Source organism: Microtus pennsylvanicus, chromosome 1 (assembly GCF_037038515.1).
Source record: "Microtus pennsylvanicus isolate mMicPen1 chromosome 1, mMicPen1.hap1, whole genome shotgun sequence".
NCBI lineage: Eukaryota > Metazoa > Chordata > Mammalia > Rodentia > Cricetidae > Microtus > Microtus pennsylvanicus.
In genome coordinates, this window is record NC_134579.1 from 122,729,840 (window position 1) to 122,752,714 (window position 22,875).

The following is a 22,875-nucleotide window of genomic DNA, read 5'->3' on the forward strand; positions in this document are numbered from 1 at the left end:
GGGTTCAGTTCCCAGCACCCACATGGTGGTTCACAATCATCTGTTTCTCCAGTTTCGGGGGATCCAGCACCCTCTTCTGGCCTCCTTGGCCACTAGGCACACACATGGTACACACCCATACAGAAGGCTCATGCACACAAAATAAAATAATAAATAAATAAATATAAAAATATATTTTTTAAAAAGTCAGTTTTGGTGGTGTATGTCTTTAATCCCAGCACTCATGGGGCAGAAACAGGAGGATGTCTGTGAGTTCAAGGCCAGCCTGGGCATACACATGAGACCCTGTCTCAAAATGAATGTTTTTTTTTTAAATAACAAAACAAAAACAGAGTGACATATGGAGATTGTTTCGAAGAAAAAGTGTCTCACAAGCCTTTGCCAACAGGAACTTCCCCTAGAAAATCTCTTGGGCCCTACTCCTTGAGGTCTCCTCTCTCCCCAAGAAGGGGCTCCCCATTGGCTCCCAGGAGAGTGGAGAAGCAGAACAGCAACCCTGACCTCAGTAGCTAGGCCTTCAGTGCCATGTCGTGGGTGATGGACACAGGGACTCGGCCCAGTGGCCCAGGGGTCTAGGGGCCATCGCTCCTCACACCAAAGGACCATCCTCCTTGGATTTTGTTCCTCAGGGTTTGATCCCAATGCAGAAATCTTTAGTGTGTCTTCTCCTTACAGACAAGACACTGATTTCAGATGCCTCTTATCATTTATCCAAACTTCCCTCTTGTCATCTCACTAAGGGGACACTCACCTGGTGCCAGGCACTGAGGAGAGCATCCTCGCTTCTCTTCACTGTCATTCTGAGTTAGGAGTTTCTTTGACTATTACTGTTTTTTTTTCTTGGTTTACAAACAATGTAAGCCTTAGGCAGATTCAGCACCTAAGCCAAAGTCACTGATCCCACTAGGCTTTCCTGTTTCTAATAAAGGAGGGAGCAGAGGGGAGGAATAAGGAACAGGGAAGGTTGGAGCTGGTGGAAGGAGAAGAGCCAGAACGAGGAGTCCAGACCTCTTCCTCTTCTGATACCCACAGTGACATAGAAAACTGGGGTTGAAGCCAGGAGGTGGTGGCGCACGCCTTTAATCCCAGCAGAGGTAGGTGGATCTCTGTGAGTTAGAGGCCAGCATGGTCTACAGAGCAATTCCAGGACAGATAGGGCTACACAGAGAAATCTTGTCGCAAAAAAAGAAAGAAAGAAGGAAGAACGAACTGGGTTATGGCTCAGTGGCAGAACATTTGCCCACCGTGTGCAAAAATGTGGAACTGATTTTTGATTCCAGCACTGCCAGAAAAACAAAATAATAAAATCAGAAAATAATAAGGCCTGAGGATGTGGCTCTGTTGATGGAGAGCCTGTCTGCGTCCACAAAGACTTGAGTCTGATGTCCAGAACCTCATAAACAAGGCATGGTAGCATATGGCCGCAATCCAGCACTAGGGAGTCTGGAGAAAGAAGATCAGAAGTGTAAGGTAACTCTCTACTACATAGAAAGTTTGAAGAGAGCCTGGACTATATGAGGCTCTACCTCAAAAATAAATATAAAATAAAATAAAACCCTTGCTGGGTACGGGGGCTCATGCAGCCTACAACTGGGGACGCCAAGGCAGGAGAATCACAACTTTGAAGCCAGCCTGGGTTACACAGTGGGACTGCATCTCAATGAAGCAAACAACAACAAAATGGAAAATGAGTGAAAATTCATGTTGGTCTGTGGGCTCCCTGGAAGGCTCTCAGCAACTGTGGTCATTCATAGCAACATCCGCAGCCTCTAGAACAGTCCGTTGCACAAGTAGGTGCTTATGATTTGCACACTTCTCATTGGCCTCCATAAACCACGCTCTCAGACCCAGCCCAGCCCACCTCATGGTTGGAGCCCTGGTTTGTTCTAAACCATGTTTTAGACCTGCTCTAGACCATGTTTGTTCTAGACCATCACCATGGTTTGTTTTAGACCAAGAAACAACAGACAAGAAATGGAGACACATCCTTGTAAAGCATTTTTATTATATTTTAAGAAGGTCCCCTGCAGAGTGACAGTGGCCACCTTGAGCCAGAGGAAACCCCTGGATAGAGCTCATTGCAAAGCTCTGGGTTCAAGCAAGCCTTAATGATGTCATGCACATAGCTCATAAGGAATGTTCTAGAAACCAAACAGCCTTTCTTCCCTTCCCTCTCTTCCAGGCCCGACAGAGTGAACTCACATTTGCCTGTCCCACTTCTCTGTGAAAAGGAAGGCAGCTCCTGAGCAGGCAGCCCCAGAAACCGCAAGAACTGAGTGAGGAGGTTACTCCAATAGAAATGTGTTTGATGTGCAAGCCTGAGGACCTGAGTTGTATTCCCAACACTCATGCAAGTAAAACAAACAAACAAACAAGTAAATAAATCATTCAAGGCAGCGGTTTGCATCCCAGCAGATACGGATATGGGCGGGTTCCTCGTGATTTCTGACCAGACGGTCTAGTAGAATCAGTGAGCTCCAGCTTCAATGAGAGATCCTGTCTCAAGAGATAAGTAGAATGTGACTGAGAAAGACACCCAACAGCGATCCTTGGCCTCACACATATGCACGTAGACCCACACATGTGTACACACACACCCCGACACAGAACACACAAATCCATCTGGCATGTGTTGTACCTTCCAGTGTCCCCACAACATCTCCCCGGGGCTCCCACAACCCAGTGAGGCAGCCACAATTTCTGTCCCGTTGGATAGAGGAGGGGACAGATTCATTCCCATAGCCACCACTGAGTCTGGACCTTATCTCCAACAAATAAAAGACACGAAGGAGCAAAGGAGACCATTAAACCTGGGCATCCGTTTAACCTCCCTCCCCTGGTCCTCTGCCTCCCTTCTCCACTCTTACCCGAGGTTGTAGCACTATTGAAGTGTACCATAGTGCGTGGTGTCCCCTCTGCAAGGTAGATTGCTCCTGTCTCCATCCCACAGATGCAGAACCCAAGGTACAAAAAGGCTAAGTGATGCTCCTGTCTCAACACAGTATGGATTCCATGTCCTGAATTAGAGAACATTCCCCTAAAGCATCTGACGCCACTGTTTTAATTATCACCCTTTACTTAAATAAGCAGGGGAAGGTTTGAGACCCAACCATAACAAACTAAATAATAATAAAATAACCCGTAAGCCATGGATGCATGAATCTCCTCGGGGTTTGGTTCCCTATCTGGTAAGCATGCTCTTGGGGTCTCAAAGAATCTATTCTGTCATCCTTTGCCCAAACTGGGATCCCAGCCAGCCAGCTGCTTCACCACAGGCACAAGAAAATGGACAACATGTCTGTCAGTCCCTTCTCAGATCTGCCCATCCATGTCCACCCGTTTTCTGAAGCTCTCGCCCCATATATCTGTGCATTTGTTCATTATACATCCAGTCAACAAATATGTATTGAACAGCTGTGTTCCAGGTACTGAGTCAAGCATAGGAAATTCAACCGTGAACAAGACAAACAGCATCTCCCCAGCCTCGTGGAACTGATATAAGGAAGACAGACATTATGCAGCTAACTATAGCAGGGGATAATTACGTATATTGATAAAGGCAACAAAGAGAATAGAGGCAGGGTAAAAACAGAGGCAGGGCTGGATTCGTTCTAATAAACTGATCAGGGAAGACAGGCTGGAAGAATTGACAGTTGAGCTGAATGACAAAGGCAAGGCCAACCCTGCAAGGATTTGAAGGCAGAAAGGCCGGCCCAGTGCGAAGGTCCTGAGGTGAGAAAACTAGGCTGTGTGAGACACAGCAGGGGAGCCGATGTGGAAGGCTCAGACGCAGGAAGGGGCGGGCATGTTAGGAGAGAGAGCTAGGCGTCCTCACAAAAGACCCTGCACAGCAGGGCGAGAAGTATGGATTTTATTCTACACGCACTGAGGCCTTGTTGGAGGGTCAGAGGCGGAATGACAAGCCTTAATGTATGGTTCTAAAATATAACCTCAGTCATTGGATAGAGGATAGATGAGAGGGGAGGGGAGCTAGGAGAACCGGGAGTCTGGTTAGAAGGCTACTACCATAAAACAGGTTAGGTGGTGGTGGCTGAAACCAGTCTGACAACAACAGGGAGGGAAATGATTGGGAAATGGTTTGGGGGCACAGTGAGCCCAACTTGCCGATACACTGGAGTCAATGCAGGATAGAGAGACAGATATCTGAGAGACAATTCCTACGAACTCGGTTCCCAACCTGTGAAACTCTCTCCCAACCCTGGCAGAGGGATGTGGCATGCTTCTTGTTTCAAAATTAGTATTTAGTTACCCCCACTTCAGAAGTCCACACCACAGGCCACGGTGGTCCAAGAAGCCAAAAGGTCCCTGCTAGTGAAGAAATAGTATCATAACCACTAGGTGAGGTCCCCAGAAAAACACAGTTCCTCAGAGCAGGTTCAGGAGCAAGGTTACAATTACAGACCTTGGTTGTGTAACAGCAGCATCTGTCAGCATCTCCAAGACTCGATTTTTCTGTGTGTTACATAGGGACACGATCAACATCCACAGCTCTTCAACTACAGCAAAGACCGGGAACTCACACACACACACACACACACACACACACACACACACACAGACTCTTAAGGTCAGGGCACCCGTCCTGACACAAGGTTGTGTGTTCTGTGAGGTTGAAGGTATATAGTCTAAAAGCATGTCCACATTGGTCTTAATGAAAAACCTACAAAGGTAGGAGGAAGAAGATAACAACCAAGGTCTAGAAGGGTCTAGAAGATTTTAAGTGCCCTTTGTCCCAAGCCCCAATGCAGTTTTTATCGCAAACTGCTCTACTTTGAGAGCTCTGGTTCTTCTGAACCCCCACTTGCTGTGAGGTGAACCCATAAACTTGACTGACATCCTGCAATAGGGAGGCTTCGGAGGTACTGAGGAGACCAGATGAAGAGGTAGCACCAGGGCTCCCAAGGAAGTGGTGTCTCCCTGAGACAACAGAAGGCAAGTATTCAGATCCTATGCACTAACAGAGGTGCTCAATCCCAAGGACAAGAATATGTTGGGGTGGGTGGGGCATATGCCACACATAGAGAACTAGCTGCCTAGTCATATGCCATGCCAGACACCTAAGTGACACCTGGAGCATTTAGAAAAGGAAGCACTGGTTAACCCTTTTGTGCCCAACTTTTCATAAGACTGGTCTCCTTAATAACTCTGAAGAGGGGACCTGGATAGATAAGAGATGGTTCAGTGGCTAAGAGCATTGGCTGCTTTTTCAGAGGACCCAGGTTCGATTCCCAGCACCCACATGACAGCTCACACCTATCAGACTGTAAGTCCAGTTCCAGGGCTTCTGACACCCTCACACAGACATACATACAGGCAAAACACAGATGGATGTAAAGATAGATAGATAGATAGATAGATAGATAGATAGATAGATAGATAGATAGATAGATAGATAGATAGATAGATAAGATAGATACATACAGAGGAGAGAGAGAGAGAGAGAGAGAGAGAGAGAGAGAGAGAGAGAGAGAGAGACCGAAGAGGGTTTCCACAGTAGACCTCCTCATGCCTGCAATGGTTAAGTTGGCTTACTGTGTGTCCCCCCCCTCCCCAGCTTCTGCCCTCACAAACCCTACTCCTTCACAGGGCAGGTGCCTTGGTCTGTCTGTACAACTTCACACATCTCTGTAGCCACAAATATAAAGTGTTCCCAGAACTTGAGAGATGGCTCAGAGGTTAAGAGCACTGGTTGCTCTTCTAAAGGACCTGGGTTCAATTCCCAACATCCACAAGGCAGCTTACAACTGCTCATAACTACAGTTCCAGGGGATCCGGCACCCTCACAAGCCATAAATGCAGCAAAACAGCAATGGACATAAAATAAGAATAAAATAAAAATTTTAAAAAAAGATAAAGTGTTTCCAAAATTAACATTTTTGAAAGTAAACCCTGTGCTTTTCCCTCAGAATAAACTTGATGGCAGATTCCCAGTATTCGTTGTGTTTGTGTTTTATTGTTTTAAATATACACCTCCGCTTCTTTGGGAGGGTGGAAACAGCTACTTGGAACTATTGTGAGTGTAATTATGTCCTGCATTTGAGGTGAGAAGAAGAAATTGCTTTTAATCAGCCGTTTTTCTTTCAAGATGAATGGAGAGAGAGAGAGAGAGAGAGAGAGAGAGAGAGAGAGATGATAGATAGATAGATAGATAGATAGATAGATAGATAGATAGATAGATGATAGATAGATTGATAGATATGTAGGTAGATAGATAAATACAAATAGTGAAATGAACACGGAGCGGGGCTAGCAAGAGCCAGAGCAAAGAATTAGAAGAATTAGCCAGATTAGAAGACAGAAGGCTCTGAGCAGTAGGGGCCTTCTACGCGCAGCTTCAGGACCGCGGACAGCTCCGGTCTTTGTCTACTTCCCAACTCCCAGGCCCATACAGAGCCTGGCTGCCACCGCTGGCACACCCCTGCCTAGCCAACAGACCTGCCAGGGAGACAAAGAGAGAAAGAGAGGGAGAAAGGGAAGGGGAGGAGGGGGGTTAGCGAGCTAAGGGCTTTCCAGGCTTCCCGCGTCCTCCGTATTTGATCCTGGTCCCATCCCACAGCATCTGGGGAACTGGGTTTTAACTTGGTTTCCCGCGCAATCTACAATCTCGTTTCTAACTACAAGACGATTCCGGGAGGGCAGTAGACGGTTCAGCTTGGGTTTGAAATCCGTTGTACTGTCGGATTTCATGAGAGCCCTTGTCTGAGAGCCCCAGCTTCCCTCGACCTGAGTCTAGACAATGCCTAGACTTTTAAAAGAAAAAAAATACAAAAAACAAAATAACAAAATAAAAAATAAGCATGAGACACACACATACAGGAAAGGGGGCAGGATGATTTCCGACATTTGGTAGGTGGGTGTTTACCAGACTAGGAAGCCCAGACTAGTTGCAATGTCAAATCCAGGGACGGGAAAACCAAATGCAAGGAAACCAGTAAGATGAGAAAGGCTCCCACACACGCATGCCACACACCTCCATGAAAAAAGAAAAATTCGATTCAAGAGTCTCACGATGAATACCAACCCGTTCTTTCTCCCTTTCATCAGGAAAAGGGTCTAGTTCCCAGTTCAACAAGGGCACCCACTGAGCCTGCTCACAATATTTTTCCTCAGGTCTTTTCGCATGACCCAGGATAAAAAATGGGATTTCTCATCAAGTCAGCTCAGCCACAAACCTAGATGTTGGGGGCCGAGGAAGGGATGGGGAATGCCAACAGTGTGGAGCCTGGTCTATAGTCCTCCACTCTTGGGCATCAGCTGAGCCGAGCACAAGCACCCTTTAGCCCCAGGTCAACAGAGTTCCTTGCACCTGCCAGGTTTTGCAGAAGTAGGACAGCCAGCTACAATTTTAATCTCCCAAATTCCTTCCCAGGTGGAAGCCTTAGGGCAGAGAGAGATTGGGAAAGAAACTTGCAAAAACGAAGGTCCCAAAAGGCCATCTGAGAACAAGTTGGAGGAGGAGATTCTCTGCCAACCCTCTATAACTTGAGCGGGGGGGGGGGGGGGGGGGGGGGGGGGCATGGAGATTGCCCCAGCCGAGAGACCCCGAGTCGTTACCTACTGTTCTGTAATCGCCTCTAAAATAAAACACCTCACTCCCGACCCTCAAAAAAATTTTGCATTTTTTTCTCTGCCCTCCTCCCTGCCCATCCAACCCTGGGAAAGGCCAGGGAGCCCCGCTGAGCAGCTCCCCTGAGTTTTGGAACCAGAGCTGTCCCCCGCTGGGGTCCCCATCGAGCCCAGGGCGCTCAGCAGGGTAAACGTACCGCCTTGGGAGGCCGGAGTTGGGGTTGCCTCCCCGCCCCCTCTCCCCTCTCTTGGGGGTGGAAGCTGGTCTGCCTCCCCCAGCTCGCCTTGCGGCTTGGGGTTCAGCCGCGCCGCTGTGTAAACCGCGGCTTTCCGAGGCGGATCTCCCTTTTAACACCTTCTAAACAAGGGCTAATGAGGCCACTGCATTACTCTATCAACACACAATCATTAGCAACTGAGAAATACACACACGCGTGCGCGCGCAAGCACACACACACACACACACACACACTCACTCACTCACAGCACCACGAGCTGCCAAAGTCGGGCCAATTCTAAAGCAACCCAAATTAGGCTAACAAAAAGAAAGTGGGGAGTGGAGGGAGTGGAGGGGTGGGAAGAGGGAGTGGGAGAAAATGGGAGGGGGAGTAGGGAGGAAGGGAGGGAGGGAGAGAGAGAGAGAGAGAGAGAGAGAGAGAGAGAGAGAGAGAGAGAGAGAGAGAACAAAACAAACAGAAAGACTAAGCTAGGTCGAAGACAAAACTCAAAGTCATAGGTGGGCTGGGACTCTTCATTTGAAGGGGTATCCAAGGCAAACTGTCCTCTCAATGAATTATGCTGGCTCCCGGGCCAGAGGAGTCCCAAACTCCTTGGGGTTGGGCCCCACAGAGCAACATTTAGCCCGGTTCCCCAGTTCAAGGATTCCCAATGAAGCTCAGCTCTCAACCCCGGCAGTACAGGGAAACCCGCAACCTGGAATCCAACCACGATGCTAAGTGTGGGATTTTCTCCCTCTAAGCAGAAATGTCCGTTTTGCTTACAAGTTGTGGGTGCTTCATCTGATCTCTTTCAAGCCCTCTTCTTGCTGAAAAGAGCCAACTCAGGCTCCGGGACAACTGGAACCTGAATTCTGCCCTAGGAAATTGTCTTATAGCCCAAGGGTGAGCTGCTGCCTGCCGGTGGGGGTCCCAACAACCTAAAGGTGGGGCTTCAGGATTAAGGAGTGGGGCTCACTCTCTGCCCTGCGTGCTTGGGGTCTCTGGGCGGTGGGGCTAGGCATTATCAAAGTAGAACCCGACACTCCAGCTGACACCCTGCAGCTCCCTCCTGCGTCGCAGCCGTTAAAGCTCTGTCGGGCTCAGATATTGGACCCGCTGTCTTTCAGATCAAGCACTCCACTACGTCTTGGGAAATGGTCTTACTGGCATGTCTCCCAATATGGCTTATCTCCCAATACTCGGATAGCTCTCCCCCACACCCCAAAAGGAAGAGCGGGAAGAATGGAAAAGGGAGTGGGGATGAATTAAACCCCGGGCGGTTTGTAAACATCCCAGGTCCGGCCAGCACCGGTTAAAAGCCGGTTAATTCCGGAATTAAAAGAGATCCGGGAGCTCTGCAAGGATGCACTGGAAACCAAGTAGGCCACAGGATTGCGCGAAGAGGACTCACCCGCCTACCCATGCTGTCTCCCGTGTTCCTCTTAGACCAGGACACTGTCCCTACCTGGACCTGGACTTGGGACTCCATTCAGGTGTGTGGGTCCTAAAATGGCCCAGGAATCCTCATCCCCTCCCATCCCACTGTATTCTTCTAGATCTAACCCTGAGCTCTGACCCACACCGCTGGAGTCCACTCAGCTAGTTTTGGATGCCCGAGGTTCATGAGTCCTAGGGCAGAGACTGGAGACCTGGTCTGCCGGGAGTACGCGGCGGGCGCTTCGCCCTGGCCTGGCCTCCACGCCCGCTCCTACCCCGAGCGGATGCCTCTGGGCGGCGGGCCGTGCCCGGCGGGATGCTGAGTGTCTGTGCGCGGGGCCGCCTATATTTACACCCAAAACAAAATAATTACACTCTTGTCGGAGGGAGAAAGCCAGTGATTAGGCGCAGGCTCTTTGCGGCAAAACAGTTTCTCAGTGGTACACCAGTATAATTTTTCACGGCTGGCTGAAATCAAAGAGGGGAAGTAATGAATCCGGAGAGCAATTTAAATTTACAATTTGTAACGCCGCCGCCGCCGCCGCGCAGACCCGGCCGAGAGCGCAGCTCCCAGGCGCTCGCTGCGTTTGTTTAATGTTAAAGCTTCGCTGGCTCTTGGTGGTGGTGCGGGAGGGGGGGGTGAGATAAGGATGCGTGATGGGGAGGTAATGATAGAGGTCGGGAGAGAACTGGATGCTGCTACACCTGAGATGCTTCCGGAAGAAGAGGGCAAGGGGCAAACCTGGATTCCGCCCTTCCCCCTCCCCCAGGCCAGCGCCGGGCCTCCAGCCTGCTCCTTGTCAAAAAACAGAAAAACAAAATGAAAAAAAAAATTTAAAAACTAGCTAATCAGGCAATGGGGGTTGGGGGCTTAGGAAGACTTAGAAAGACTCCGTTCCTCTGAGTGGCCGGACTCTTTCTCTCTTGACTGCTGAAGAATCTCCGAAGCACGGGGAGAGGAGCAGAGGTGCCTCTCAGTCGACGCAAAGAGGCACCTCCTTCCTCCACCGCTGTCCAGCTGGGGAGCTGGAGACGGGAGAAAGACAGCCCCAATGCCCAAGCTCTTCGGGCCTTGAAACTCCCACTCCAGCCGGGAGGTGTGCGTTTCTTCGCCAGTAATTAATTACCGAACTCAAGGGGGAATATGCAAGGAACATTTTACTAACTCTACAGGGCTTAAGTGATTGGAAACAGATTATTATCTTGTTTGTCTTTTGTCTGTTTCATTTATCCCCGCACCGTCTGTCGAGCTGTAATGTTGATACTCTTTACTCTAGAAGGGAGATTTTTATATAGTAAATTCCATCAACATCTTGTATAAGTGACATTGAGTCTCGGCGCATCACCCTGTTAAGACGCAAGCGTTTATTAGTTACATAGAGGAGAGAATTTCACTGCCGGCTGGCCATCTGTCAGTGCTGTTAGGGCGGGATAACATATAAAATAGCTGGTCCGCTATTTTTCTGGCTGCTGTACTGGAGAGGAGAAAGCTGTCATAGCTGCCAGGTTGGCATAGGGGTGGGTTTCCTTAAGTGGGGCTGAGCTGTATAGTCCAGTGAGGCACCCAGGTGACTCTGAAGGGCGATTACTAGCCTTTGAGCCCAACCAACCCTCACTGGCTACAACCAATGGCTCAGTCCTAGGTGGCCCACCCACAGACAGGCCTGAGGACTCAATGAGGTTCTCTCTCTCTCTCTCTCTCTCTCTCTCTCTCTCTCTCTCTCTCTCTCCCTCCCTCCCTCCCTCCCTTCCCTCACTGGCCTGGCATTCAGTTCCTGGAGTGTGGCTATACACTGACATTCAGGAACATTCCGGGAGAAGTGAACTGATGGGTTCGTCCAAGAGTGGAGAATCAGACAGGGCTGGTTGGACAGAACCCTGACTTGAGAGGGGTCTGACAACTAGATTCCTCATTGTGACTTGAAGGTATGGGTGGCCATAATGGGGGCAGGGGTGCTGAGAAGGAGGCTTGAGAGAGTATTGTGTTGGGGTGTGCAGTTTTCCCCCACACTCTCAGCAGCCACGCATAATGGGAAGCGGTTTTTGAAGTGGTTTTGATGGAAGCCAGAATCCAAATCGGGCAAAAAAAAAAAAAAAAGGCAGAGGGAAAAAGGGAAGATGAGAGGAAGGAAAATGGAGAAAGAGGGGAAGGAGTGGAACAAGGAAGACAGGAGTCAAGGAGTCACTGAGCTAAAGAGAGGAGCACTCCAGGAGAACTTGGGGACACGGGGGGGGGGGGGGGGAACCTCAGAGAGACAAAGGCAGAGGGCAGTGGGCTTGCCTCTGCCCCGCGTGGCACCCCTCTTCTCTGAGTTCTTCTCTATTTCCTCTGTGTCTTGTTTGAGCTCAAGGCCCATTCATAGTCCAGAAAAGCTGGGTGCTGCCACACAGCTTCCTCTGGAGGCTTCTGGAACCTCTCTCCATAGGCTTAGGAGGCCCAAGTTCGATCCAGCCTGCTTGGTCCTGGTCACTACACAGTCGGTGCCCCTGACAAACTAGTGACCAGGTGACACCCACATAAGAAGCTACCTGAGTTGGGGGTACCCTTTTCCAAAGGCCCAGCTGATGGGCCTCTCCAAATCTTTTCCCCCAATTCATGAAGATAATCACTGCTAGTGGTATGCACACAAACACATTCCCTCCAATCCTGTAAATACACACACACACACACACACACACACACACACACGGGTCTACAAAATCCTGTGCCCAAGATCACACAACCCAGCTCAGTCACACACAGAGTCTCTAGAATCAGCACACACATTTACACAGACACACCCTTCACACCAGGGTTAGCACATGCATAGGAGTGACCTTATGGAGTCACCCTGTCACAGGCAAGTACATCCAGCGGGCTCACATAAGCAGACACAGATAGACCCAGACTGACGAACAATTTTAATGAATACATTAATTAACACACACGCAAGCAGGACCACAAAAAATATAAACACGAAAATTTACACGCAAAAAAAATTACACATAATCAAAATCCCTCCAGGTCACAGGGTTTGATCACGAACACACTATAAATAGAATAAAATGATAGTTTTCAAGCAGCGCATATATAAGTAGCGAACTCAGTAAATGCACCCAAACATTCACAGAAAAGTCTTGGCACAAATCCTCTCCAGCTCCAAACCTTGGGCCCCAGGTCCGCACCATCAGCGCTCAGACCAGGAGCAAGCAGACATTCGGAAGCATGTTCCCATCCTACCTCGCCGGAAACAAGCGGTGGCCTGGCTGGCCAAGCAGAAACAAGGCCTCGTGCTTTTTCTCCCCCTTCCCGCCGTCCCAGGTTCCTTTACTCCTCTCCAGGCCCACGCATCCCTCGGTGTCCACCTACCCATACCCCCACACCTACGAAGCTGCCTTTGGCCCTAGGAGCGGCCTGGACCTTAGAGCCCTCGGACTCGGGAGTGTTGCTGGCTCCCGGCACTAGCCAGCCTTCCTTGCTCTGCTGAGTGACCAACTCACCACGGTTCCCACCAGGCTATCCTGGAATATAAACAGTGTGGCATAGAAAGACGTAGTGAGTGGCCCCTCCTATCTACCTGCCCAAACACCCACCCGAGGTAGACCTTCTCTCCTCCACACCTCCCCCAGAGCGGGTGACCTGACTTTCGGGATTCCGGACCAGTTAATAAATATCCCTACACCAACCTGCCTGGTAGGATGTGGCACATAACTACCCATGCTTCTGGCCTTCACTTTCTCTCTTGGTAAGAAAAGCCCGACTGGGCCCCAGCCCCGCGAGTGACAAAAGAAGCCACAGCCCAGGAGACAGTCCGAGTCTCAATTCCTGCGCTCAGAGCCCGAGCAAGCCGCAGTCCTAAGCCAGAGGAAGCTGGGCGCGTTCGGAAGCGGGGAAACTACAGCGCCTTCCCAGCCTGGGCAACTTCTACAGGTTGCGAGGTTGGCAATCTGGGTGGGAGGTCCCTCCCTGACTAGGCCTTGAAACCCTGCACCCAAAAAAATATTTGCGAAGAGAGAGGAAAGGCACCCCGGTTTTCCGACCGCGCCCCCACTCCTCCAGGCCCAAACTAGAAGGCAAATACTTACTTAGCCTCGGAACCAGGTACTAGCAAATACTCGGCAATACTGATGTCTTGTTTTTTTTGCTCTGTCCTGACCGCAACGCTGTAGCCAATTTAGATATGCTATAAATTTAAGAGGTTGCTATGGCCACAGCGCGCCCATTGGCCGCCCGGCACCCTACGTGCCGCACCACGTCACCAAATCTGAATAAGGATGCGCGAATTAGGCGGCGGCCAGACAAAGATGAGGATCCGGACCGCTTGAAAGTGGGGGAAAGTGCCGGCGCCTCCGCCAACCGGGAAAGCCGCTCGCCAACACCGAAGCCAGCAGCCGCCTAGGACACCAGCTTTAGGCTGAAGCGAGCGCCCGGGCGCGACCTGTGACATGAAACTGTGACCGCCGCCGCCCTCCACGCCACTCTGGGCAGTGCAGCTCCAGGCCGGAGAGCGTCGGAGGACTTGAACCCGCGAAGTCTTAGTTGATCCGTACCGGACTCGCCCCTGCCGAGACCTCAAGACCAGGGAGACTGAAAGCCACCGCAGCCGGGACCGGGAGGCCCTAAGGGCCCAGGGGTCCCAAGGAGACGAGGCGGCCCGAGCCGCCCGGGGAGCGCGGCTATGATGGTGCACTGTGCCGGCTGTGAGCGGCCGATCCTCGACCGCTTTCTGCTGAACGTGCTGGACCGCGCGTGGCATATTAAATGTGTTCAGTGCTGCGAGTGCAAAACCAACCTCTCGGAGAAGTGCTTCTCCCGAGAGGGCAAGCTGTACTGTAAAAACGACTTCTTCAGGTAAGAGGCCCCGCCGCGCCCTGCTGCCTGCCACAGGCTGGCCGGAGCTCCACCGGGGCACCTCGGGAATTAGGAGACCAGGAGACCCACCCCAGCTTAGAGGGGAGGCAGATAGGCCTCTGCCCTCTTCACGCCCTGTCGTGGGCTCCTCGTGAGAAGCTAAGGCGAGGAAAGAGGACGCTGCTTAGCTGCCTCACCTTGGGTCTACCAGACAGCAGAGAGCGGCCAGATGGCAGAGGCAACTTGCTCTCGGCCCTTTCCCCACACCCGAGTCCCCGGGACAGAAGCTTCAGGACGCACATTCCCAGGTCCCAAAGGTGCTCCAGGAGTTCTGAGCAGTGGGGGCTTTTGGTCCCAATAGTAACCCTGAGCCCAGAGGGTAATCTGACGACGAACAGAAACTTCCCAGTTCCAAAGGGCCCAGGCAGAAAGGGCTTTTCTAGAGATGAGGGACCGAGGACCTTCCCTTGCCCCCCACCCCCATCTCGATCCATTTTCTTCCTAGTTGGAAAGGTACTGAAGAAATGGAGGCTGAGAATCAGCAGGTCTGTTCTGCGATGTGTCAGCCTCCCTTCCCAAATCCATAGCACACACAGACCAGGACCCAGTGCCTCTGTGAGCCTCAGTTTCCCCAGATGGGAAATGCTAAGGAGCAGCCTTGAAACCTGTAGTGTTTTCGATGGTTGCTCTTTCTGCACCCTGACAGGCTTTGTAAGTCTGAATTCTAGGCACTGAGGGGGCGTGATTAGCTCACCAGAGGAGAAAGGCAGCCGCCTGCCCCAGTGGCTGGGCACTTGGGAATTTGAATAGGAGAAAATGTCAGCCGCGCCTTTACACGTGTAAACTCCCCGGCCCCGGAGGCCCTGGCGCCCCTAATGTGGCATGCTTGCGAAGCACCTAATGATTTTTGATAAGGTGTATATAGCCAATTATGCTGCCGGATAAGGCCAAAAGTGACTTATGGTCTCTAATGCCCTCACTACATCAATGTCACCCAAATTCACTCTGTTTAGAGACATGGGTGTGAGAGGATGGGGGTGTCCCCCCAAGGTACTGAGCCCTCTTCTTACTCCCCACACAACCTCTACCCCTTCTTGTACTTATTGTGTGTGGGGGGGGAGTACTTTCTTCCACAGTCCAAGGAAGAAAGAAAGGAGATTGGTTCAGAGGCAAGGGAAAGGGGGCTTTGGAGTGATCCCAGGTCCCAGCTGAGGACTTAAGTGAAGCTTCTGTCCCTATTCTCCTTGCCCTCCGCCGCCTGCCAGGGCCAGAGATGGGGGAGGAGGTTGTGTGTACAGAAACTGACTTCCTGTTTCCAGAACTTACTCCTCTGAGAGCCTCTTATCCCCAGCTCCTGCGCGGGGGGGGGGGGGGGGGGGGTGTCCAGCAGGTCTCACAGGTAGCACCAGAAGCCAGAGGAAGGTTATGGCATTCATTTCTGCTTGGATCCTCCACCCTGCTGCTAGAGACAGACAGTAGGGGTCCTATCTGGGACATCCCCTTCCCAATCCAGAGGGCAAAGCTAAGAATGATGGAAACCTGGCCTACAGGTTTTAAATGCTTTATGGGCTCCTAAAACAGCCAAGATGTATTTGGTGGGGACCTGAAGGCAGGGGATGTATCTTGGGACACCCTGTCTCAAGGCTACTCTCCCACCTCTTCTGGTCACAGCACCATGGACCTTGAATCAACACACTAAAAGCAGGACGACCTGGCCCTAAACCAGCTCTGATTAGGGAGAGCAGAATTAGGTTTCCATCCGACAGATATGGACATGAAGGTAGCTGGGAAACCACAGAGGGCGGGAGGGAAGAGGTTAGCACTGAAGAGGATTTGGACACCAGGCCCACCTCCCCACCTCACAGTGACAGGCGCCTTGTATCCACAGGCGCTTTGGCACGAAGTGTGCAGGCTGTGCGCAAGGCATCTCTCCCAGTGACCTGGTGCGCAAGGCCCGGAGCAAAGTCTTCCACCTCAACTGTTTCACCTGCATGGTGTGTAACAAGCAGCTGTCCACCGGAGAGGAACTCTACGTGATCGACGAAAACAAGTTTGTGTGCAAGGACGACTACTTGAGCTCCTCCAGCCTCAAGGAAGGAAGCCTCAACTCAGGTATGGAGGCCTCTTTCCTTTCTCAGCGTTCCTCCTGACGCAAACGGGCTCCAGCAACCAGCCCGGCACTCTCAACCGTCACCCCGCGCTTGCTCTGGGCTATGCTGAATTCAGCCCAAGATTCATCTTTTGGGGGCTGCTTCAGGGCTAGAGAGACAGAGCCGATTCTACAGGAGAACCCTAAACCAGGCTCTTCTCCAGCCTTCCCCCAATTTAGAACAGAAAAAAAAAAAACATTCAGTGTCTTTTGAGGTCCTGGTAAATTTTAGAAGGACCAGCAGGTTTACCGCTATTTGGAGACTGGGCGGGAGGAGGTGAGACGCTACAATGTGTCCCCACTCCCGGGGAAAAAAAGGTTCTCCAGAGGGTGTGCCCCGCTTCCCCGGGAGCTTCCAAATTTGGGGGGCTCTGAGAAGGCTCTTTCAAACCAAACCTAGTCTGGGGGGAGTGGGTGGACGCCGATTCCGGGGGAGGGGTGTGACTGCTTGGGGCAGAGAGGTCTTCAGAAACAGGTTTCTGAATTGGAGAAAGATCGCGCTGATGCCACTGTCCCCAATCCGTCCGCTCCGCAGTGTCATCCTGTACGGACCGCAGTTTGTCCCCGGACCTCCAGGACCCGTTACAGGACGACCCCAAAGAGACCGACAATTCGACCTCATCGGACAAGGAGACCGCTAACAACGAGAACGAGGAACAGAACTCCGGCACAAAGCGGCGCGGCCCGCGCACCACCATCAAAGCCAAGCAGCTGGAGACGCTCAAGGCAGCCTTCGCGGCCACGCCCAAGCCCACGCGCCACATCCGCGAACAGCTGGCACAGGAAACCGGCCTCAATATGAGGGTCATTCAGGTACGGCCAGCGGGCCAACCCTCCCAACCAGCAGGCGTGCTCGGGTTGGGCAGCCTAGCCTTTGAACCCTCAGGGCCTGGCGTATGGGGAAGTCCATTACTGCGCCCTTTAGAAGAGGGGACTTTTGAGCTAAAAGATAGATACTGTCCCACTGTCCTGGCAATGTGATTTTTTTTTGGGCGAGGTCTCCAGACCTCTCTGAATTTCATCCACTCCGTCACCCCACCCTGACCAGCTAATGACTTAAGCCTCTCCGGCCTCCAGGACCCCTTCCTCTCCAACATAGAAAGGGGCGATGTCCTCGCGCTCTAGCGTTGGCAAAGCGTCAATCGGGGGGCCTGGTTCCGCAGCCGCGGGCGAGGGCCTGAAGGGGTAGGAGGCTTTTATAAAGCCGTCAGGCCGCGGGCAAGCCGAGGGCCAGGAAGCTGGAGCCTTTATGAGTCACCCCACGGGTCCGCGAAATCCTTCACCCTTGGCTGGTTTGCCGAAGCCCCTCTCCGCCCCTCCAGGACTAATCCGTCCCAGCCCTCGCCTCGGGGGAGTCATGGTATGCCCAAGGCGCTAGGACCCAGCAGGGCCAACCTCAGCAGGAGTGTGTTGGGGGGGGGGTCACTCCTGACCCCAAGCTCACTGCCCTTTCTTTCGCCTCAGGTATGGTTTCAGAACCGAAGGTCCAAAGAACGCCGCATGAAACAGCTGAGCGCTCTGGGCGCACGGAGACACGCCTTCTTCCGGAGTCCGCGGCGCATGCGTCCCCTGGGCGGCCGCTTGGACGAGTCTGAGATGTTGGGGTCCACCCCGTACACTTACTACGGAGGTAAGGGGCGCTCTGCAACTGGGCCCGGGCTCACAGCTATTCTGGGCCTCCAAGCGTTTGGGGCCACAGTAGGGCAGTCTTTATTTTTCCCCACCCACGCCGAATATACACAAAGCCTTTCCTAGACAGACTCATTAGCATAGGCTACTCACCCACAGGTATCTCCTGAACAGGAACACCCACACAGGACACTTGAACTCACATACACACCCGCTCGCAATGAGACCTCAGTGAAACAACCAGACATAAGGTCCTCACAGGTGTGGTCCACTACGCTCAGGAGAGTCCTACAAACACACTTATACACACTTCCTCGGTCATGCTGGGGCAGCGCCCGAAAACGCCAAGTACCTTTCGCAGCCCACTTGGCCTTACTTCCATTATTCACTGCCGGTAGCCTGGTGAGCTTAGGGAAGGCTGGAACTCCTTACCAGCTTGAGGCAGGGGAAAAGGGTTCTGCCTTCTCGAAACTGACTTCAAAGGTAGCAAGCAATTCTGCTCTGTTAGAGACACCCTGGATTCCACGTGCGGAAGACTCAAACGCCTGTATGGATCTAAGGCCCACTCGGGTTCAAGTAAAAGGGTTGGTCTAGAATGGGGCAGGGGGAGGTGCTGCTCCGATCATCTCCGGACCCATCTTTGGGTCTAGGGAGAACGACCCGTTGGTTTGCACAAACGACGTTCCTGACGTCGTTAATAAACTCAAGCCTGCTTGCTCAAATCCTTTCTTCTCTTGCTCCCTAGGACTAGTGTCCTATCCCAGCACCCCATCTTCCTCCCAGCTCCTCCAGCCTGGCCTGCTCCCTGGGGGGGGGGGGAGGTGAGGGGCTGCAAGCCTGCCCCCGTTTGCTCTCCTCCGTGCGGAGAATTCACTGGTCTGAATTCCCGAGCCTTTCCGCTATGGAGTCACCGAGAGTCTCACTAGTGGCACTGTGTTATTACTGGTCTGCTAGGGTCTCCAAACCCGGCTGGTGAGGCTAGCAGTGGATTCAGGGACAATGCCCAGGGTGGAAAGGCAATGGAAGCCCGGCAACCCCGTAGAAAGAGGACCCCTGGCCGGACTTCCACGTGCGGAAGCCTGGGAAGTTTATCTGCAGACTAGGCCGAGGTTCCTGGAAATTGCTGGGGGGGGGGGGGAGAGTGAACCGGTGATTTTAACTTGGTAGCGGGGGTCCAGGTTGAGGGAGCCGAAACTGTACGGTGATGGGCGTGTCCTAGGATGTCTAATCTTTCCGCCTAGCTTGTCCTCCGCACAAAAAAATCTCAACCCGAAGCCCGGAGATAGTGGGGGCGGTACACGCCTGGAAGCCTCTGCCGCAACCTGAGTAATTAATCAAGATTTTCAGGGGGACCAGCCCACCCCTAACTCATCCTGCCAACCCCTCTCTCTGAAAGCCTGCGGGACAGGGTGGGGGACAGAACACCAGAACCCCTTTTTTCTCCGAAAACGGGACGGGGGGCTCAGGACTCCTCAGCCCCCAGCCCAGCAGCCCCGCCTAATCCGCACTGGGAGATGCCGGTGGCGGCGGCCGGTAGCGGGCGAGAAAGGGGCCGGGTGACGGGGCCCGCGGCTCCCCGTGGGAGCTCGGACAAAGCCCCAGCTGCGGCTTTTGTGCCCTTTTCAGACAGCGTTTGTTCCAATTACCTCCGGCCCGGCCGCCATATGGGCGGAGGCGGCGCGCACGGCTCCAGGGCCGCGGCCTTCCCTGCTTAGCGCGATCCCTTTCCGTTCCTTTGAGTGCCCCCAAATTCGTATCTCTCAACCTCCCAAACTTTCGAGTAGAATGGAATTGAGATTTTTAAAAAAGTAATTGGCGGCCGTTTTAGCTGTTACCTAAACTGCCTCCACTCCAAGCAGGTCTCCAGGCAACCCCACCCCCATCCCCGATTTGGATAGATTTCAGATTTCGGTAAAGGAAAAAAAATGTGGGTGACCTGGACATCCAGAACTCGACTGTACAATCGGACCACGGGACTGAACAAGGGGAGTGGAGTTCCAGAAGAAATCCTGGCCTCAGAGAGGCCGGTTTTCCCGCTGTTGCTGTTCAAAGCGGGTACTGTTCCCCCCCCCCATAGGCTTAAGGCACTCCTTTTGTCGGGGTCCTGCACCCCAATCCAGGAGGGCGCGATCTAAAGTGGGGGCAAATAGTATTAGCAGAAGCAATTTCTTGCTGCGGTTTGAGCTCCTGACCCTTGAGTCCTGAATCCCTGAATTTGTGGGGAAAATGTTCGTTTATTTGGGGACGAAGATCTTTGGAAGAGTTGACACAAATACTTCAAAATAACCTGGGCGTCTAGAAAGCTCCTCTGGTTAGAGAGTGGAGACCCGAGGCACCCCCGCCTCCCAGGAACCCGCAAGTGGTCCTGAACTGGGGTCCCCTCTCCGGAGTCGCTGAGCTTGGCTTTCTCCGGTCGATCTCCACTGGGAGGAGAGCAGAAGACCCCGAGGCTGCCCCTGGCTCTGCGCCCTGCTCACCCCGGGTCAAGGCCCCCTGTCCGCCGCCTTTTTGAGCTTTGGCAGCTGACCTGGTCCCGCTTCTCCCCCTGGGGCCGCGTTCTGGGTCGGAACTCCTTTGGTGTTTAGAGCTGCGGCAGCCACTTTGTTCCCGCGTTCCTCTCCAAGTCTTGCAGCCACCTAGTCTAAGGCGATTCCTGGTCTTCTCATTTTCTTGGGCTCATCCGTACCCTCACCACGGTTTGTTTATTATTTGTTTGTTTGTTTGTTTGTTTTTCCGTCTCTCTCTTGCTGTCCTTGCGCTCTCTCACCTCAGTAAAATTGGCTGTTCGGGGTGCGATGGCACGTCTGGGGCTGCCGATCGTTGTCTCCATGTTCATCCCTCTATCTCTCACTAAGTCTTCCCTTGGCTCCGCACCTCTGACCCCTGCAGGCTCTCTCCCCATCTCTGCTATTCCCTCCCTCGCTGCCTATGTCCCTCATTGCTCCCCGTCCTTGTAAGTTCTAGTCCCTCGGCCGTTGCGTATTTCTCTCTGCCTCTTCTCCAGCCTTACTCCTGGCCCTCCTCGGCCTTCGGTCCCCAAGGTCTCGGGCTTCCTCCCTGGGCCTCTGAGGGCCTCCTTAGGTCTAACCTAGGGCCAGTGGCATGCTTTCCTGCGCCTTCGGCATATTTGTATCCACAGGCCTATCCATGTGCCATAGCCTTCGCGCCCTCTGGTCACCTCTCCCAGGTCCCTGAATCCCTGTCGGTCTTAGCAGTTTGTCCTCACGCCACATCTTATCCCTTGTCCCTCCCGCAGACTACCAAAGCGACTACTACACCCCAGGAGGCAATTACGACTTCTTCGCTCATGGCCCGCCATCGCAGGCTCAGTCCCCGGCCGACTCAAGCTTCCTGGCAGCGTCGGGACCCGGCTCGACGCCGCTGGGCGCGCTGGAACCGCCACTGGCCGGGCCGCACGGTGCGGACAACCCCAGGTTCACCGACATGATCTCGCACCCGGACACGCCTAGCCCGGAGCCTGGTCTGCCCGGAGCGCTGCACCCGATGCCGGGAGAGGTGTTCAGCGGCGGGCCCAGCCCGCCCTTCCCCATGACGGGCACCAGCGGCTACAGCGGACCCCTGTCGCACCCCAACCCCGAGCTCAACGAGGCGGCCGTCTGGTAAGGCCAAGGGGCCGGGCCGCCCCCTGTCATCGAGCCCTGAACGCTTCCTGGGTCACTCTCAAGAGTCCTCTTTTGGATTCGCACCCACCCGGCACTCGCATCTCCACCCTTCAGAGCTTCGTCGCGCGACTGCGCAATTTCTTGGGACCAAAGTCAATATTCTGGAGGGTCGAGATTCCAAGCACACCTTAGACGCCCGCGGGACCCCCCGCCCACATCACCTCTTTGAACTAAGAGGGGATTGGGACCAAGGAGAGGAGACCGTGGCGCGGCCCCTCCCTGCAAGCCGAGGCCATTGTGAAATCTTATTTCTCACTCTTTCTCTTAAAAAAAAAAAGGTAATAAAGAGAGAGGTTGAAAGGGAGAGGGGAGAGAAAGAAGAGGAAAGCCTCAGCCGGAGAAGAAAATTAGACGACCGCTGGTGAATGGTGGCTTTGCGGGAAGACAAATCCACCTGCGAGTTGGCGCCCCCTGGTGGCGAATCTTGAGGCTCAAGGTCAGTTTGTCTAGGAAACTGCGCGGTCAGGACTGGGCCAGCCTAGGCCCAACTCCCCCGCTCCTCCATACTTTGAGCCTGAGGGCTGGGCAGGATTCGCGAACCCTCCGACCCCTGCTCTGTCCCTGAGCCAGGCGCCAAGTCGCTGGGCGTTTGCCCAGGGATCACTCTCCCTGCCCGGGGCCTGGAGGCTGGGCCATCAGGACAAACTATACTTTTTTGGAAGTCGGACGCTCCTAGTTTCCTTATTTTGTATAAAGAAGAAACAAATAAAGTATGTTTTTGTGTTTACTGTTTATTTATTGTACTCTAGTTATCTGGGTCTGGACATTTTTATATTTTTAAGAGGAGGGTGGGGCAGAGTGGGGAAGGGGAGTCAGAAAGAGGTTTACCAAAAAAGCACACAAAAAAAACCCACAAAAAAAAAAAACAAAAAGCAAAAATAACAAAAAGTCAACTTTTTTTAAAAAAGAAAGATTAATAAAAAAAAATCTTTTCTCCCTCAGCTCTGTGTGGTCTTTTTTTTTTTTAATCTACTATCTTGAGAGTCAGGGTAGGTGTCCCAACATTACATCTTGACAGGGTCCCGGCCCCCATGCACCAGGGCAGTGAGAACCCTTTCATAGAGGTCACCTAAGACCATCAGAAAACACAAATATTTACTTTAGGATTCATAACCATACCAAAATTACAGTTAGGAAGTAGCAACGAAAACAATGTTGTGATTGGAGTCCCCGCAACATGAGGAAGATCGCAACTTTAGGACGGTTGAGAACCACGGCTCTAGGGGCATTAGTTTGGGTTTTGGTTTCTTTTAATGATTTGTTTATTTTTATTTTATGTGAATTGATGTTTCATCTGCACGTATGTCGTCTGTGTGAGGGTGTCGGATCCCCTGTGACCGA

General features: G+C 52.5%; 1 protein-coding gene and 1 long non-coding RNA gene across 2 annotated transcripts; one reads left to right on the forward strand and one right to left on the reverse strand.

The window, feature by feature from the left end:
• Nucleotides 1-1,985: 1,985 nt before the first annotated feature.
• Nucleotides 1,986-13,377, reverse strand: LOC142840968 (uncharacterized). The gene is made up of 2 exons (XR_012908996.1): nucleotides 13,308-13,377; nucleotides 1,986-2,496 (listed from the first exon to the last, which is right to left on the reverse strand). It is a non-coding gene; the product is annotated as an uncharacterized LOC142840968 (long non-coding RNA).
• A 115-nt stretch (nucleotides 13,378-13,492) lies between these two features.
• Nucleotides 13,493-22,474, forward strand: Lhx5 (LIM homeobox 5). The gene is made up of 5 exons (XM_075957656.1): nucleotides 13,493-14,073; nucleotides 15,962-16,185; nucleotides 16,758-17,035; nucleotides 17,687-17,852; nucleotides 21,108-22,474. Exons 1-5 carry the CDS (start codon nucleotides 13,901-13,903, stop codon nucleotides 21,473-21,475), a joined length of 1,209 nt encoding a protein of 402 aa, XP_075813771.1. The 5' UTR covers nucleotides 13,493-13,900; the 3' UTR covers nucleotides 21,476-22,474.
• Nucleotides 22,475-22,875: the final 401 nt, after the last annotated feature.

Excerpts from the sequence above, each read along its gene's own strand:
- Lhx5 (XM_075957656.1), top strand. The coding sequence starts at position 13,901 with ATGATGGTGCACTGTGCCGGCTGTGAGCGGCCGATCCTCGACCGCTTT. Across the intron at positions 14,074-15,961 it reads TGTAAAAACGACTTCTTCAG|GCGCTTTGGCACGAAGTGTG; the intron begins GTAAGAGGCCCC and ends TTGTATCCACAG. Across the intron at positions 17,853-21,107 it reads CCCGTACACTTACTACGGAG|ACTACCAAAGCGACTACTAC; the intron begins GTAAGGGGCGCT and ends TCCCTCCCGCAG.